This window comes from Papio anubis, chromosome 12 (genome assembly GCF_008728515.1).
Source record: "Papio anubis isolate 15944 chromosome 12, Panubis1.0, whole genome shotgun sequence".
NCBI classification, from domain to species: domain Eukaryota; kingdom Metazoa; phylum Chordata; class Mammalia; order Primates; family Cercopithecidae; genus Papio; species Papio anubis.
In genome coordinates this window covers 102,296,571-102,313,243 of record NC_044987.1, presented here as the reverse complement: position 1 = coordinate 102,313,243, position 16,673 = coordinate 102,296,571, and the positions used below count along the sequence as shown (strand labels likewise).

General features: G+C 46.4%; 1 protein-coding gene across 39 annotated transcripts in view; it reads right to left on the bottom strand.

Annotated features, from left to right (window-relative positions):
- The window catches only part of LOC101024278 (MAP kinase-activating death domain protein), a 57,952-nt gene that overhangs the window by 22,812 nt on the left and 18,467 nt on the right, over positions 1–16,673 (bottom strand). For 13 of the 39 annotated variants that reach the window (XR_004177525.1, XM_009186115.4, XM_017948417.3 and 10 more), the window contains 9 exons: positions 13,902–13,961; positions 13,435–13,537; positions 12,879–13,065; positions 12,633–12,783; positions 12,118–12,324; positions 10,322–10,375; positions 8,941–9,041; positions 7,355–7,438; positions 6,879–7,037 (listed from right to left, as the gene is read on the bottom strand). Coding sequence is in view for 38 of the 39 variants with exons in the window: in XM_009186115.4 (XP_009184379.1) it covers positions 6,879–7,037; positions 7,355–7,438; positions 8,941–9,041; positions 10,322–10,375; positions 12,118–12,324; positions 12,633–12,783; positions 12,879–13,065; positions 13,435–13,537; positions 13,902–13,961 (1,106 nt within the window). In the remaining variant the exon portion in view is untranslated. The remainder of the gene's footprint in view (positions 1–6,878; positions 7,038–7,354; positions 7,439–8,940; positions 9,042–10,321; positions 10,376–12,117; positions 12,325–12,632; positions 12,784–12,878; positions 13,066–13,434; positions 13,538–13,901; positions 13,962–16,673) is intronic. The other 26 variants (XM_009186134.4, XM_009186136.4, XM_009186142.4 and 23 more) reach the window with 9 other exon arrangements.

Sequence of the window (16,673 nt, the reverse complement as noted above, 5' to 3'; positions counted from 1 at the left end):
AGCCTGGCGACAGAGCCAGACTCCGTCTCAAAAAAATTAGCCAGGTGTGGTGGCACACACCTGTAGTCCCAGCTACTTGGGAGGCTAAGGCAGAAGAAACGCTTGAAAACCCTGGAGGCGGAGGTTGCAGTGAGCCAAGATCGCACCACTGCACTCCAGCTTGGGCGACAGAGTGAGAGACTGTCTCAAAAAAAACAAAACAAAACAAAACAAAACAAAACACCTAAAAAGAGACAAAGTAATTATATAGTAACAAAGGGATCACTTCAGCAAGAGGATATAACAATTGCAAATACATATGCATTCAACACCAAACAGCTATATAAAGCAAATATTGCAAATATTATTAGATCTAAAGGGAGAGACATACTCCAATACAGTAACAGTTGGGGACTTCAATACCCCACTCTCAGCATTGGACAGATCATCTAGACAGAAAATCAACACAGAAACACTGGATTTAAACTGCATTTTAGATTCAGATTGCATTTTAGACCAAATGGACCTAACAGACATTTACAGAACATTCCATCCAACAGCTGTAGAATACACATTCTTTTCATCAACACCCAGAACATTCTCTAGGACAGACCACATATTAGGCCACGAAATAAGTATAACGAGAAATTTTAGAAAACTGAAATCACAGCAAGTATCTTTTCAGACCACAAGGGAACACTGTGCTCTGAAAATTAGAAATAACAAACTTTTAAAATCATACGAATACATGGAAATTAAACAATATGCTCCTGAGTGACCAATGGGTCAACAAAGAAATTAAGAAGGAAATTTAAAAATGTGTTCACACAAATGAAAATAAAAACACAGCATACCAAAACCTATGAGATACAGCAAAAGCTGTATTAAGAAAGAAGCTTATTAGCAATAAATGTCTACATCAAAAAAGTAGGAAGATTTCAAATCAACTTAATGATGCAGCTCAAAGAACTGTGAAAGCAAGAACAAACTAAACCCAAAATTAGTAGAAGAAATAATCAAGAACAGAGCAGAAATAAAATTGAGACTAAAAAAAAATAGGCCAGGCATGGTGGCTCACGCTTATAATCCCAACACTTTGGGAGGCTGAGACAGGTGGATCACCTGAGGCCAGGAGTTCGAGAGCAGCCTAGCCAACATGGCGAAACCCCATCTCTAGTAAAAACACACACACACACAAAAATAGCCGGGTGTGGTGGTTGGCACCTGTAATCTCAGCTACCTGGGAGGCTGAGGCAGAAGAATCACTTGAACCCAGGAGGTGGAGGTTGCAGTGAGCCAAGACTGCACCATTGCACTCCAGCCTGGGCAACAAGAGCAAAACTCCGTCTCAAAATAAATAAATAAATAATCAACAAAATGAAAAGTTCATTTTCGTAAAGAGAAACAAAATCCACAAACCATTAGAGCTAGACTAACCAAAAGAGACAGAGAGAGAGAGAGAGAGAGAAAGAGAGAGAAAAGACTCCCGCCAAAAAAACACCAAAAACAAAAAAGGAAACATTACAATTGCCATCACAGAAAAACAAAAAATCATTAGGGACTATAACTACATGCCAACAAATTAGAAATGGATACATTCTTAGACATAAACAACCTACCAAGATTTAACCAAGAAATAGCAACCTGAACGGTCCAATTACAAGTAATGAGATTGAATCTGTAATAAAAAGCTTCCCATCACAGGGCATGATGGTTAATGCCTGTAATCCCAGCACTTTGGGAGGCTGAGGCAGGCAGATCACTTGAGGCCTGTAGCTCGAGATCAGACTGGCCAACATGATGAAACCCTGTCTCTACTAAAAATACAAAAATTAGCCAGGCATGGTGGTGAATACCTGTAATCCCAGCTACTCGAGAGGCTGAGGTATGAGAATTGCTTGAACCTGAGAGGCAGAAGTTGCAGTGAGCCAACATCACACCACTGCACTCCAGCCTGAGCAACAGAGCAAGACTCTGTCTCAAAAAAAAAAAAAGTTGGGCGCAGTGGAGCGCACGGCTGTAATCCCAGCACTTTGGGAGGCCGAGGGGGGCAAGATCACTTGAGGTCAGGAGTTCGAGACCACCCTGGACAACATGGCGAAACCTCGTCTCTACTAAAAATACAAAAAATTAGCTAGGTGTGGTCGTGAGTGCCTGTAATCCCAGCTACTTGGGAGCCTGAAGCAGGAGAACTGCTTGAACCCGGGAGGTGGAGGTAGCAGTGAGCTGAGATTGCGCAACTGCACTCTAGCCTGGGCAACAAAGCAAGACTCCGTCTCAAAAAAAAAAGAGAAAGAAAGAAAAGAAAGGCTCAGGACCCAATAGCTTCAATGCAGAATTCTAAAAACATGTAAAGAAAAACTAATACCAAATACAAAAGTATTCGATAAAAGTCAACACCCCTTCATGATAAAACCTCTCAACAAGTTAGGTACAGAGCGAACATACCTCAAAACAATAAAAGTCACATATGACAAACCCACAACCAACATCATACTAAATGGGGAAAAGATGAAAACTTTTCCTCTACGATCTGTAACAAGACAAGGATGTCTACTTCCACCACTTTTATTCAACTGGAAGTGCTAATCAAAGCAATTAGGCCAGAGAGAGAAAGGGCATCCAAATTGGACAGAAGGAAGTCAAAGTGTCCCTCAAAGCGGGCTGGGTATTGTGGTTCACACCTGTTAATCCTAGCACTTTGGGTGGCCAAGGCAGGTGGATTGCTTGAGCCCAGGAGTTCCAGACCAGCCTGGGCAACATGGGAACACCTTGTCTCTACAAATACAAAAATCAGCTGGGCATGGTGGCGTATGCCTGTAGTCCCAGCTACTCGAGGGACTGAGATGGAAGGACTGCTTGAGCCCAGTAGGTGGAGGCTGCAGTGAGCTGATGTGCACCACTTGCACTGCCACTCCAGCCTCATTCTATCAAAAAAAAAAAGAAAAGAAAAAGCCTAAAATCTCCACTAGAAACTCCAGAACTAATAAGTGAATTCAATAAAGTTGCAGGATACAAAATCAACATATAAAATCGTAGTGTCTATACGAACAATAAAACAACAGAGGCGAGTAGCTCACGCGCCTGTAATCCCAACGCCGCTGGAGGAGGCCGAGAAGTGGAGTGGTCGCGAGGTCAGGAGGTCGAGATCATCACAAAGCTATCGGGTGAATAATTACTAAAAATACAAAAATTAGCGGGCATGGTGGTGAGAGCCTGTAGTCCCAGCAGCTTCTTTCGGGAGGCTGAGGCAGGAAGTGAACCGGGGAGGCGGAGCTTGCAGTGAGCAGGGATCGCATGCACTGCACTCCAGCCACGGGCAGCAAGCCGAGACACCATCTCAAAAAAAAAATTAATGCCTAAGAATGAAGTTCAAGGCCGAGGCGGCGGTGGCTCAAACCTGTAATCCAGCACTTTGGGAGGCTGGGTGAAGCCGGATCCGAGATCAGGAGATGGGGAGACCATCTGGCTAAAAAGCAGTGAAACCCGTCTCTACCAAAAATACAAAAAACTAGCCCCGAGGAGTGCGCCTGTAATCCCAGCTGGGAGGCTGGGAGTGGGAGAATGGCATAAACCAGGAGGGCTTGCAGTGAGGCTGAGATCCGGCCACTGCACTCCAGCCTGGGCGACAAATGAGACTCCGTCTCAACAAAGAAAGAATAAATTCAGTGAAGGTAAAAAAGATCTCCATGAGGAAAAATAGAAAACAGTGTAGAATGAGTTTAGGAAAAAAGATACAAGATGCACCATCATTCCATGGATTGGAAAGAGACGTGTGAAAATGACCATACTACCAAAGTGATACAGATTCAATGCAATCCTACCAAAATACCAATGGTATTCTTCACAGAAATAGAAAAACAATCCTAAAATTCATATGGAACCACAAAGAAGACCCCCAGATAGCCAAAACAATCCTAGGCAAAAGGTATCCCACTACTAGACTTCAAAATACAAAGCTATAGTAACCATAACTGCATGCTACTGGCGCAAAAAACAGACCCATGGACCAATGGAAGAGAATATAGAACCCAGAAAAAAAAAGTACTTATATTTATAGCCAACTGTTTTTTGACAAAGGAACCAAGAATATTATACCAGGGAATTGGGACAAAATCCTGCTTCAATAAATGGTGCTTTCCCGGAAAACCTGATATCCATTATTCAGAAAAATAAAACCTAGGCCCTGCCTCTCACCATACACAAAAATCAACCCAAGATGGATTAAAGACTTAAATATAAGACCCAAAAGGCTATAAAACTACTAGAAGAAAGCGTAGCAGAAATGCTTCAGGTTTGGTCTGGGCAAAAGTTTATGGAGACCTCAAAGCACAGGCAACAAAAAGCAAAAGTAGACAAACAGGATTATATTAAACTAAAAGCTTCTGCTGAAAACAAAGGACATGATGAACTGAGTGAAGAGACAGTCTGCAGAATGGAAAATATTTACAAATTATTCATCTGACAAAGAGATTAATATCTAGAATATACAAGAAACAAAGAACTCAACAACAAAAAACCACAATCTATTAAAAATGGGCAAATGGAAGCTGGAACAGATCTCTCTTAAAAAAGAAGACACACAAATGGCTAACAAGGTGTTTTTGGAATAATGGAGCCTCTACAAGGCCTTGGTAAAATGCTGTAGACAGTTCTCACTGCAGCTTCCATTTACTTGAGAAACTGATGGTTGCCTATCCTCCCACAGTTATGTTGGCTGGAAGGGTACAGCAAACACTGAGATGTCTTACAGTGAAAAGTTCAGAAGGCGGCTCAAGGTGGAGGGATTTTTCTTTGGAAGAGAGAAGTAATTTTCCTCTCTCTGGCTCCTTCCACCACAAATGTAACCTCTATTGGCTTGAAAGAAAAGCATCTAAAGATACAAACAGGAAGTACTTAGCAGGCTAGACCTGTTGTCAACAACACTACGATCCATGTCAGTTAGATTTTGGGGTGAAGGTTGAACTAATATGAAAGAAAGAAAACATTGTCCACAATTTGTGACAGCTCAAGCCTGTAATCCAGCACTTTGGGAGGAGCCGAGGCAGAGTGAGATCAAGGAATCCCAGGGAGATCCCAGAGACTATCCTAGCTAACAGTGAAACCCGTCTCTATTAGAAATACAAAACTAGCCAAGAGGCGAGGTGGCGTAGCCTGTAGTCCCAGCTTTCGGGAGGCTGGGGAACTTGGGGAAAGAATGGTGAACCGGGGCTGAGGACTTGCAGTGAGCTGAGATCCAGCCACTGCACTCCAGCCTGAGTGACAGGGCGAGACTCTGTCTCAAAAAAAAAAAAAAAAAGAAAAATCCCCTGGCGGGTCGCGGTGGCTCCCACGCCTGTAATCCCAGCACTTTGGGAGGCTGAGGCGGGAGATCATGAGGTCAGGGAATCAGAGACCATCATAGCTATGCGAGGTGAAACAATGTAGCAAGTAAAAATACAAGAAATTGGCTGGGTGAGCCAGGCAGTTGCACCACTGCACTCCCAGCCTGGGCATTGAAGCCGAGACTTCATCTCAAAAGAAGAAGAAAACCCCTAATGACTGTCAGCACAAAAGAAAAATCAATTAATCATTCAATCAACCAACCAGTGTGTTCAGACTGAGAGAGAATTAAGGCCCATCAACTTGAATAGTCTCTCAATCCTATTCCCAATCTTCACTCTGGGAGGTCACTGAATCTATTAAAAACACATACTGAAGGCTCTGCGAGTGGGAATGATTACCAGTCTTAAATAGCTGGTTTCATTTAAATTTTTCTTCCTTTCACCCCACGGGCCAAAGATAAGGACCTATGCCTATAAGCTCTTATACAGCACATCCATTCTCATCTCCGTTTAATAAAGTGGCAAGTCTATCAGTGTTTTAACAGCCTATAGAGGCAGATATACATTAAAAAGCAGAGGCTGGGCACAGTGGCTCATGCCACTTTGAGAGGCCAAGGCAGGAGGCTCACTTAACCCAGGAGTTTGAGACTGGCCTAGACAACAGAGGGGAACCCAATTTCTACAAAAAACTAAAAAAATTAGCCAGGCATGGTGGTGTATGCCTGCAGTCCCAGCTACTTGGGAGGCTGAGGTGGGAGGACCACTTGAGCCTGGGAGGTTAAGGCTGCAGTGAGCAGTGATTGTGCCACTACACTCCAGCCTGGGCAACAGAGTGAGACCCTGTGTAAAACAAACAAACAAACAAACAAAAAACCCAGATGTCTAAGGCAAGGACTAAAAAGAATTCATCTCCTTCCAGCTGATCACAGGCTTACTGTGTGACCTAGGGAAGTTCTTTTTTCCTAAGGCATTGTTCCCCTCACCTATTAGAAGAGACTACTCACAGCAATATAGTGAATCACAAACTTCTTGAGTAAAAATTATGCCTTTTTCATCCCTGTTTCTTTAGCACAAAATCTGGCACTTAGTAAATCACTTCATGGATGTTTATTAATGAATGAAAACTTCAAATAACTGTTAGTAATATACTAAAATAGAATGCTATTTTAAGATGCTATATAAATAGAGCAAAGACCAAAATAAAACTGGATACTCCATAGAAACAGACTGGTACTAAATGAGAGCTGTGATTGTCCTGACAAATACCACAAAGGCATCACTTTGCCTGTGTTAGACCTGGGGATTAATACTACATAGGATTCGAAGCCCTTATCTGACTGGGCAGGGAGCATAACTCATCAGTGATTCAGGAGAGGGTTCTAAAAGTCCCAGAACGTAAGTCAAACGACTGAAAAAAGCCTTAAGAAATGTTTTCCTTACAGCCAAATATATGAGGATTACCTCTTCCTTATTTAACCTTCACCTCTTTAGTGTCTCTTAACTTTCATTCTTTTCTAGCCTGCTTCCCTCCCCCATTAAAAAAATGGTCTTCTTTTGTTGGCAAACAAAGCTTACAAAGATGGTGCTTGTAGCAGAGTTGGTCTCAATTTCACTATCAGACAAAGTGCCCCGAGAGCTTGCCAGGTGAACACTGCCCTCGCCACCTGGTCCGTCACCTGCATTGCTGCTCAAGTCACTGTCAGCTCCAAGAGTCTCTCCAGAGCTATTACTCACCTGGAAAAGAAAAAAGGTAGTAAGAGATAGTCCCCAGGGATGGGCCCCAGAAATGCCAAGCTGTTAGAGCTCCCTGCCACCATAAAAAAGTATTCAATTTCAAAGGTGTGTCAGACAGCCTCTGGAAGTACCTTCCTCATAAGATGAGAAGCTCTGGGTGAAATCTCATGTACACACACTTATGATGCTAAACCTCTCCACCATGAGAACCATGCTGACCTGAGACTCAGAGCAGCCTCCAAAGAGAAAGTAGCGCCCTTTTCCAAAGGGGAAATCCACACCCCACCCACCAAGATGCCAGTGTGGTGTTCCCCTACCACGGTGCTAACTTCAGAATCCTGACTTGAGCTGCGGATCATAACAGCTGGACTCATGCTGATGACAGAGTCTTGATCAGTCCTCTGAAACAAGACACAGGAACATTAGGGGAGGTGTCCAATCTCCTCTCAGTTTCCCACAGAAATACTGTACCTTCTTTCTCCCCATCCCCACCCTTCTGTTATCATCCCTAGAGAAGTCACGAGCAACTTTTGTTTCCGGAATATAAAATATGTACAACTTATATAATAAAAAAAAGAAATAGGCCTGGCACAGAGGCTCATGCCTGTAGTCCTAGCACTTTGGGAGGCTGAGGTGGGAGGTTCATTTGAGCCCCGGAGTTGGAGACCAGCCTGGGCAACATGGTGAAACCCTATCTCTACAAAAAAATACACAAACTTAGCCAGGCGTGGTGGTGGGTGCCTGTGGTCCCAGCTACTCAGGATGCTGAGGTGGGAGCATCACTTGAGCCCAGGAGGTTGAGGCTACAGTGAGCTGAGAGCACACCACTGCCCTCCAACCCAAGCGACAGAGTGAGACCCTGTCTCAAAAACAAAAAACAAAAAACAAAAAACAATGCATTAAAAAAGTACATGCTCATTGTAGAAAATACATGAAAGAATAAGGAAATAAGAACAAGTTGTAAATCTACCTCCCACCTTAAGCACTGTTTTTAGTATATTTCCTTTCAGTTTCTTCTCAATACATTTTAAAAATAAAATTGGAATCACACTATATGCAGCTTTGTTAAACATTTTCTCATGTCACTAAATTTTTGAAAACACAACCTTTAATGGATACTAATATTGCATTACATGGATCTATTACACTTATTTAACAATTCCTTATCATTAGATATTTATATTGTTTTGAGGGTTAATTTTTTTTTCTTTTTTTGAGACAGAGTCCCACTCTGTGGCATAGGCTGGAGTGCAGTGGTGCAATCTCAGCTCGCTGCAACCTCTGCCTCCCGGGTTCCAGTGATTCTCCCGCCTTAGTCTCCTGAGTAGCTGGGATTACAGGTGACCGCCACCACACCGGGCTAATTTTTACATTTTTTGTACAGATGGGGTTTCACCACTTTGGCCAGACTGGTCTCGAACTCCAACTCCTGACCTCAAGTGACCCACCTGCCTCAGCCTCCCAAAGTCCTGGGATTACAGGCATGAACTGCTGCACCTGGCTATTATTTTTTTTATTTTTATTTTATTTTTTTTGAGACAGAGTTTCACCCTTGTTACCCAGGCTGGAGTGCAATAGTGCAATCTTGGCTCACCACAACCTCCGCCTCCCAGATTAAAGCGATTCTCCTGCCTCAGCCTCCCAGGTAGCTGGGATTACAGGTATACGCCACCAAGCCTGGCTAATTTTGTATTTTTCATAGAGACGGGGTTTCATAATGTTGGTCAGGCTGGTCTCGAACTCCCAACCTCAGGTGATCCGCCCGCCTTGGCCTCCCAAAGTTCTGGGATTATAGGCGTGAGCCACTGTGCCCGGCCGTCTGGTCGTTTTTTTTTTTTTTAACTTGAAATATTCTGAGACAGCATATTTAATCCTCGTAATTTTCAACAAGGTTGTCACAAACCTGGGAACTAGACGTCAGGCTCACACCACTGTCTGCGCTGATCTGGGACTTTTTCTCCTCTGTCTCACCAAGGTCAAAGACAGGTTTGATTACTTCAGGCCCTGAGTAGGGGAAGACTTCTGTTACTCCGTGCACAAAGGCTAGGGGCAGGCTGGTAAAGGGGGTGGGACAGCAGCACAGGCTGGTCCCAGACCTGTTCAGCCCATCCCAGTCACCTTTCCAAGGACTACTCCCGACTCAGGACCCACTGGAAAAAGAGGTCCCCAGATGCCTTAAGAACCAAGTAAGACAAATCAGACCTGGTCCCAACGGGTTCTCCAGTCATCTTCTCAACCTGAGAAAATTATGAGCAAATCACCTTAAAACAAAAAAGCTCCACAAGGCTGGGCATGGTGGCTCACGCCTGTAATCCCATCACTTTGGGAGGCTGAGGCAGGTGGATCACCTGAAGTCAGAAGTTTGAGACCAGCTTGGCCAACATGATGAAACCCTGTCTCTACCAAAAAATATAAAAATTAGCCGGGCGTGGTGGTGCACGCCTGTAATCCCAGCTACTTGAGAGGTTAAGGCATGAGAATGGCTTGAGCCCTGGAGGCAGAGGTTGCAGTGAGCCAAGATCATACCACTGCACTCCAGCCTGGGCAACAGAGCACGACTCCATCTCAAAAAAAAAAAAAAAGGAAAGTTCCACAAACAAATGTCTAAACCACATTCCATGGCACTCAGAGTCTGAGCTTTGCTGGTACCTGAAACCATTTTATGGTCCCCAGGTCACTTAATGCTTCCCAAACAAATGTGTCTAAAGGAGGTAGAAAAGGTTGGGCCCGATGAGATAAGAAACACCAGCTGTTTTGGTGGGCACTGCCTACCTCCATCTACGTTTGAGATAAAAACCACCCCCCTTGTCCCCCACCCACCCACAATGGTATGGCAGAAGGACAGAATGACAGAAAGCAAGAAAGCGTGCCTAGGCAAGCCACCAGAGAGTTGGGCAGCTACAGACTCAACACGGAGGGACAGCAACCATCTCTGCCAACTGTGCCCACAGGCCTTCTAACAGGTGAGGGAGATATCAGCCAATGGGGGGCACTAAAATAGGCAAACGTTCTCCCCACCAACTCTGAAGCAACAGAGAACCAAGTTCTGGGGAGTTGTATTCAGTAGACACCTGGTTATAACCTGATTGACATGAGGGGAGGAGGAAAGAAGCGGCCTACGTGCCACACGCCTAGGAGTCACATGCTACCTACCTGCTGCCATTCCAAACACCCTCTAAGAGCAAATTTGGGGTGGGGCTGACAAAGGGAGCCTGCCCCAACTGGGCCTGGGGAGTTGGCAGGTATGGGAGACTTGGGAACAGGAAAGGGCATTTGTTCCTTACTCTGTTTTTCCAAAGCTTTTTGCTTTTTCACTTCCTGGTGCTTGTTCCACAATTCTACCCCAGATGCAATGCAAGCAGGAGAGAAAGACAGAGAGTCAGAGGCTGGTCAGACAGATGAAATGGAAACCCACCCACCCAAGTCGATTCAGTCTCAGGCACTGGATTACCAACCAAGAGATACAAAGATATCTTCATGGGGAGAAGGGGCAGAAAACAAGACATCTAACCCCTCCACCCAAACTCATGAACAGATTCCAAATTTCCAATTCCAATCCCAATGTGGCAGTAAAAACCCTGCAGAATGTTAGAGCTGGAAGGGCCCTTAACAAAGCTCCTTCATTTTTGCATGAGGAAACTGGTCCTAAAGAGGCTGGAGCACTTGATCAAGATCATGTAACTTAGGATCCATTTAAACTCCCACCACGCCACACTCTCTCTGCCAAATGAGCTGGGGAAGGACAATTTTTACAGATTCCAGATGAGAGAGACGAACACCTCAAGCGGCCAGAGTTTCAGAAGCATGAACACCAATCTGTTTGATTCACTGGACTGGACAGAGGCCAATTCATGCAGGCAGTTAGCACCCCTCCTCATTGCTCCTCAAGAAACCACTCACCCCCAGAGCCAGTGCCTGCACTACCAACCAGCAATCTGGAAAAATGCTTCCAGCTGAGGTGACAGAGAACATAAAATGGTCAAGACCAGCATCCTCATAGAGGAAAACAGAATGGCAACCACAGTAATTCTTTTCCTGGAAGGAACTTCAGAGTGTACTTAGTATGATTTCCTTATTTCCGTATGATTTCCTCATTTCCCAGGTGAAGAGACAGAGACCCTGAGAGGGGAAGTTATTTGCCCAAAGTTGCATTCCTAGCTGGAGGCTGATATCGGACTAAAACTCCAGACCTCCATACTAGCAGGTCAGTACTTTTTCTAGAACATCATATGAGGCAGGAGAAAGCCAGGAGTTGACTGCTACTAGAATAATATTCTGCTGGCTAGGAAAGTGTAGCTCCCCTAAAAAGGAATCAGTTCCACATCACCATTTATGGGAGCACATGGCAACTGCTAATGGCCATGGCAATGAAACATCAGCTGGAAGCAGAGTGCCTAGGGACCTAGAACCAGAAAAAGAAAGATCCAACCTCGATGACTCAAGGTCAAGCAGGGAGTGAGCCAAACAGAGGTGATGCCCAGAAAGCTCACTAAGGCACGGCCTTTGTGGGAATGGAGAAACACCAAATGTAAACAAGATTCTAATCAAGTCCATGAGGAAGCATTTAAAGAACTGACTTGGAAACCTATACCTCAAAGATCCAGAACCCAGGGAAATGGGGTTGCCAGACATGGCCCAGAGGAGCACATTCCAGAGCAGTGTAATGGCTGGATGGGAGGACACTGGCTTCAGAGACACAAATGTCGTTTGTATAGCCCAAAGATGCATCTATAAACTTCCTGAGCACTTCCAGGAATTCTCTCCACTATGTGAAGAAATGCAGATGTAAATAAAAAGAGCGGCCAGGAGTACAGCTCACACCACCTGCAGTAAGCCTTACTGGGCCCTCTAAACAAAACCTCCATTCTTCCTTGAAGATACAGGGTGAGGGGTGGCTGTGGATGAAATATAAAGACTAGAGAAGTACAAAGAAACACCACTAGAAATGGACACAGGTCTCCTTCTCTCTCTAGGAAGCAAAGCATGGGGCAGAGAAAGGCAGGATTCTGGATGAATTGAGGAGAAAGGGATATTTAAGAAACCAGGACCCCTCTACCGCACCAAACACACTGATACGTACCAATAGACGCTATAAAATTTTCTTCCTTTAAACTTCTGGTGTCCAGTTCCTTAGGACCCTTTCCTGTGGCACTTGGTGCCCGAGGTCCCACCTGGGGAACTCTCAGCTGTGCCATAGCCTTTGGGTCCCCCCGCCCAGCTAGGCCAGGATCCTTGCCAACTGGGGTATTTACACTTTCTGTTGGACTTCTCTTCCGCTTGTCTGGTTCTGAGAGAAAAAAATCAAGAGGTCAAGAGAAGTAATGAGTAGGAATCAAGGCGCAGACATGAGGTGGGAGGAGCCAGGATACAGAAGGGTGTGGAATGAAGGAGTTCAGGGAAAGATGAGCTGATGTCTTATTTTTCATAACAAAAAACACTCACTACGTATAAACATGCATAGAAAATAAAACCCCAAAGCCAGATGGGAAGCAGCATGGCACTGGGAAATCTGTCCTGGAGACAAATATATTTTCTCTTTGGGAGACAAGTGGGAGAGTTGGGGATGGCATGGTGCCCAGCAGATACAATCCCTACCTTTACTATAGTAGTGGGTCTGGGCGATCTCCAGAAGCCCAAAGATGCTGGCCATGCCACCCAGACCCGCATGGGCATAGGACTGCTCCAGGCTGAGGATTGTACACTTGAGGAGGTCTAACATTCCCTTGTACACCTTCCGACTGACCTCCTGCAACAATAACCCAGGGGCTAGCGTTGGCAAATTGCCTTTGGTATTCACATCCCTCTCCCCAGTTACTCTGACTCCCTACCCCCAACACTGACCACATCCGGGATAATGTCCTGCCGGGCATCGTCCTCTGACTGCACCGTGCGGTTCAGCTTGCTCAGGACAAAGACTCGCAGTTGCTCGCTCTCTAGGAGCCGGCGCACCTTTTTCATGTTGAGCCAGCCAACTCCCTGGCCGTCCAGCACGTTGTGTACCACCTCCTTCAGGAACTGCTGGTTCTCACTACAGGGTCCACACACCGCTTCTGTGGTCACCAGCTCCTTTGCAGAGCACCCCCCACCTTTCACCCAGACTAGATGCCTGCCTCCAGGGGTAAAACACAAAGCCACATCTCTGAATGTCCAAGTCCACCACATCCCCCAACTCTCCGGAGAACCTGATTTGCCCAAATACCCACCACTGCTGATTCACCCCGCTCAACACTGTAAGCTTTCAGTTGCATGGAGATCAAGCCAGAATGAGAAGTGCTGGCAAGAAATTGATTACATCTACCCCATTGAGAGCTTCTCTCCTACTCTATCCCTAAAGTTCTGCAGAGGAACCACCCCACCTCTACCTGAGAACTTTTAAAACAGCTCTACCATTTATTACCTAGAATTGCTGGATCGACCCTGGGGTGATGGAGGTTCTCTTTTCACTGTTGGGCTGTGTTTAATGACAGATGACTTCTGATCCACTAACGCCCTCCTGTTTCCTGTGGCAGGGGAGGCAGGAATGAGAGACATCACTATTATAGTGCAGGAGCTCATGCCAGCACAGCCCTGAGTAGCCATGTTCCACGCCTGTTCTCAGAAGGGCTGGGTGAGGGTAGCACCAAGGCATCATACGTAGGTAGAAACCAGCCATGGCAATGTGGAGGAGGTGGGGATGGAGACTCAGGCCACTCCACATGCACCAGCAGCACGCCCCATGGGCAAGCATGGGCGTCACGGGGAACGGGGCAAGCAGGTCACTCATGTGATGCTGCTAGCTCCATGAGAAGGATGGCCCTCGGGCAGGCACAGAAGATGCTAGAGAAAAAAAAAAAAGATCATGCACAGCTCACAGGCAAGACCCACCTTCACCACTCCCGGGGCCGGCTTCAGTAACAATCTCCATTAGAGTATTTAGCCCAAATACTGGGACACAAAATACACAATTAGTAGGTGCACCACAATACCGCAACCCCTCTACCCCTCCGAGGAGCAGTAAGCCAGATAATCTGAGCATTCTCCCAAAGCTTGAGGAATGCACATAACCTTGGTTCTCGGGCACCTCAGAGCTGGAAGCCAAGTGACCAGGAGACAACCAAGGCTCTAAGAAAAGACCATCCTTAAGACGTGGCCTCTCAAAGCCAGGGGCGGGTAAATGACACAGGGAGGCTTCAGGTACTGCACACACACATGCATGAAAGAGGGACCGCTGGTTTTCAGAAAACATCCAGCACAGGGGGTCAGGGGCCTGAGGGCATGTGCAGGGAAGCGACCCATCTTGCAGATGCTGTTGTTGGGAGTGGGGGTCAGGGCAAGAGGATGGGAGGTGGGTGAGAGGGTAAGTGCAGCAAATGCGACAATGCATCAGCATGCAATGAAAGAGTTTCAATTGCTCTCCTCTTCAAATGTACCAAATGAAGGCCAGTGACACTGACACCCTTCCATCCCTAGCCTACTCGGCCACATGTGGATTCCCTGGCAGTGCTAGTTCGCTTCTTACACTACCAGCTCTGATGTCCCTTTGCCCATTTATCCAATGTTCCCATCACCACCTAAGAACATGCCTTAGACTCCTGACAATGTTATTTGCTTGTTTCTGTTGGTTTCTTTTAGAGACAGGGTTTCACTCTGTCGTCCAGGCTGGAGTACACTGGCCTAATTATAGCTCACTGTACCTCAAACTCCTGGGCTCAAGTGAACCTCCTGCCTCAGCCTACCAAGTAGCTAGGATGACAGGTGTGAGCTACTGCACCCAAGTAACCTGACATTTTTTACCAATAGGAATGAGAGGTCAGTTAAAGAATACATGAGGTTGGCTGGGCATGGTGGCTCACGCCTTTAATCCCAGCACTTTGGGAGGCCGAGGCGGGTAGATCACGAGGTCAGGAGATTGAGACCATCCTGGCTAACACAGTGAAACCTTGTGTTTACTAAAAATACATAAAATTGGCCGGGCGCGGTGGCTCAAGCCTGTAATCCCAGCACTTTGGGAGGCCGAGTCGGGCGGATCACGAGGTCAGGAGATCGAGACCATCCTGGCTAACACGGTGAAACCCCGTCTCTACTAAAAAATACAAAAAAACTAGCCGGGCGAGGTGGCGGGCGCCTGTAGTCCCAGCTACTTGGGAGGCTGAGGCAGGAGAATGGCGTGAACCCGGGAGGCGGAGCTTGCAGTGAGCTGAGATCCGGCCACTGCACTCCAGCCTGGGTGACAGAGCGAGACTCCGTCTCAAAAACAAACAAACAAACAAACAAAAAAAACCATAAAATTAGCTGGCCCTGGTGGCAGGCGCCTGAGGTCCCAGCTACTCGGGAGGCTGAGGCAGGAGAATGGCGTGAACCCAGGAGGCAGAGCTTGCAATAAGCCGAGATTGCGCCACTACACTCCAGCCTGGGCAACACAGCAAGACTCTGTCTCAAAAAAAAAAAAAAATAGAATACATGAGGTGGCTTCTCACTGCACTTCCTACCACAGTTAAATATTTCGGCACACCATCCAGAGAAAACAAAAAAATCAGGCCAGGTGCGGTGGCTCACACCTGTAATCCTGGCACTTTGGGAGGCCGAGGTGGGCAGATCACTCAAGGTTAGGAGTTCAAGACCAGCCTGGCCAACATGGTGAAACCCCATCTCTACTAAAAATACAAAAATTAGCTGGGCGAGGTGACGTGTGCCTGTAATTCCAGCTACACGGGAGGCTGAAGCATGTGAATCACTTGAGCCTGGATGGCAGCAGTTACAGTGAGCCAAGATCGCCACCCTGCACTCTATCCAGCCTGGGATGTGACACTCTGTCTCAGGAAAAAAAAAAAAAAATCAAATTCAGAAAAGCCCCTGAAACTGTCAGATGGCACAAGCCAAATTCAAATAAGGTCTTTTTATTTTTTAAGATAGAGTCTTGCTCTGTCGCCCAGGCTGGAGGGCAGGGGCATGATCTCAGCTCACTGCAAGCTCCGCCTCCCGGGTTCACGCCATTCTCCTGCCTCAGCCTCCCAAGTAGCTGGGACTACAGGCGCCCACCACCACACCTGGCTAATTTTTTTTTGTTTTCAGTAGAGATGCGGTTTCCCCATGTTAGCCAGGATGGTCTTGATCTCCTGACGTTGTGATCCACCTGCCTTGGCCTCCCAAAGTGCAAGTGCTGGGATTACAGGTGTCAGTCACTGCGCCTGGCTTTCAAATAAGGTCTTAACTGCCCCTAGAAACTAACAAATACTACCTGGCGCGCTCACAAGCCCTGGGTTGACAGGCTTATGAGTGCGTGAGAGGTGAGAGGCTGTGCTCTATAAATGCTGCCAGTCTCTCCATAACCATTCTCTGGTGGGCCAGCTCCTTGGCATGGAGTTTGTCCTAAGTTCATGCAGTGGCAACCCAGCAGACGACTGGAGGCGGCTGATGATCCCTATGTTAATCACGTACCCTGACAGGGTCCTCCCGAGAAGCAGCAGTAATCCCACAGCTGCCATTGTCCTAAATGACATAACAGGGCCCTCTCTAGCTACGAAGATGGTTTCCATTTGACAACCATCGGAGCCCAAGATGTGCAGTGAAAGCCATGAGGAGCAACATGAGGGATGACAACCAGGTCAAAGGATTCACCAGACACAGGGCTCCTGACATGAACCCACAGCCTGAAAT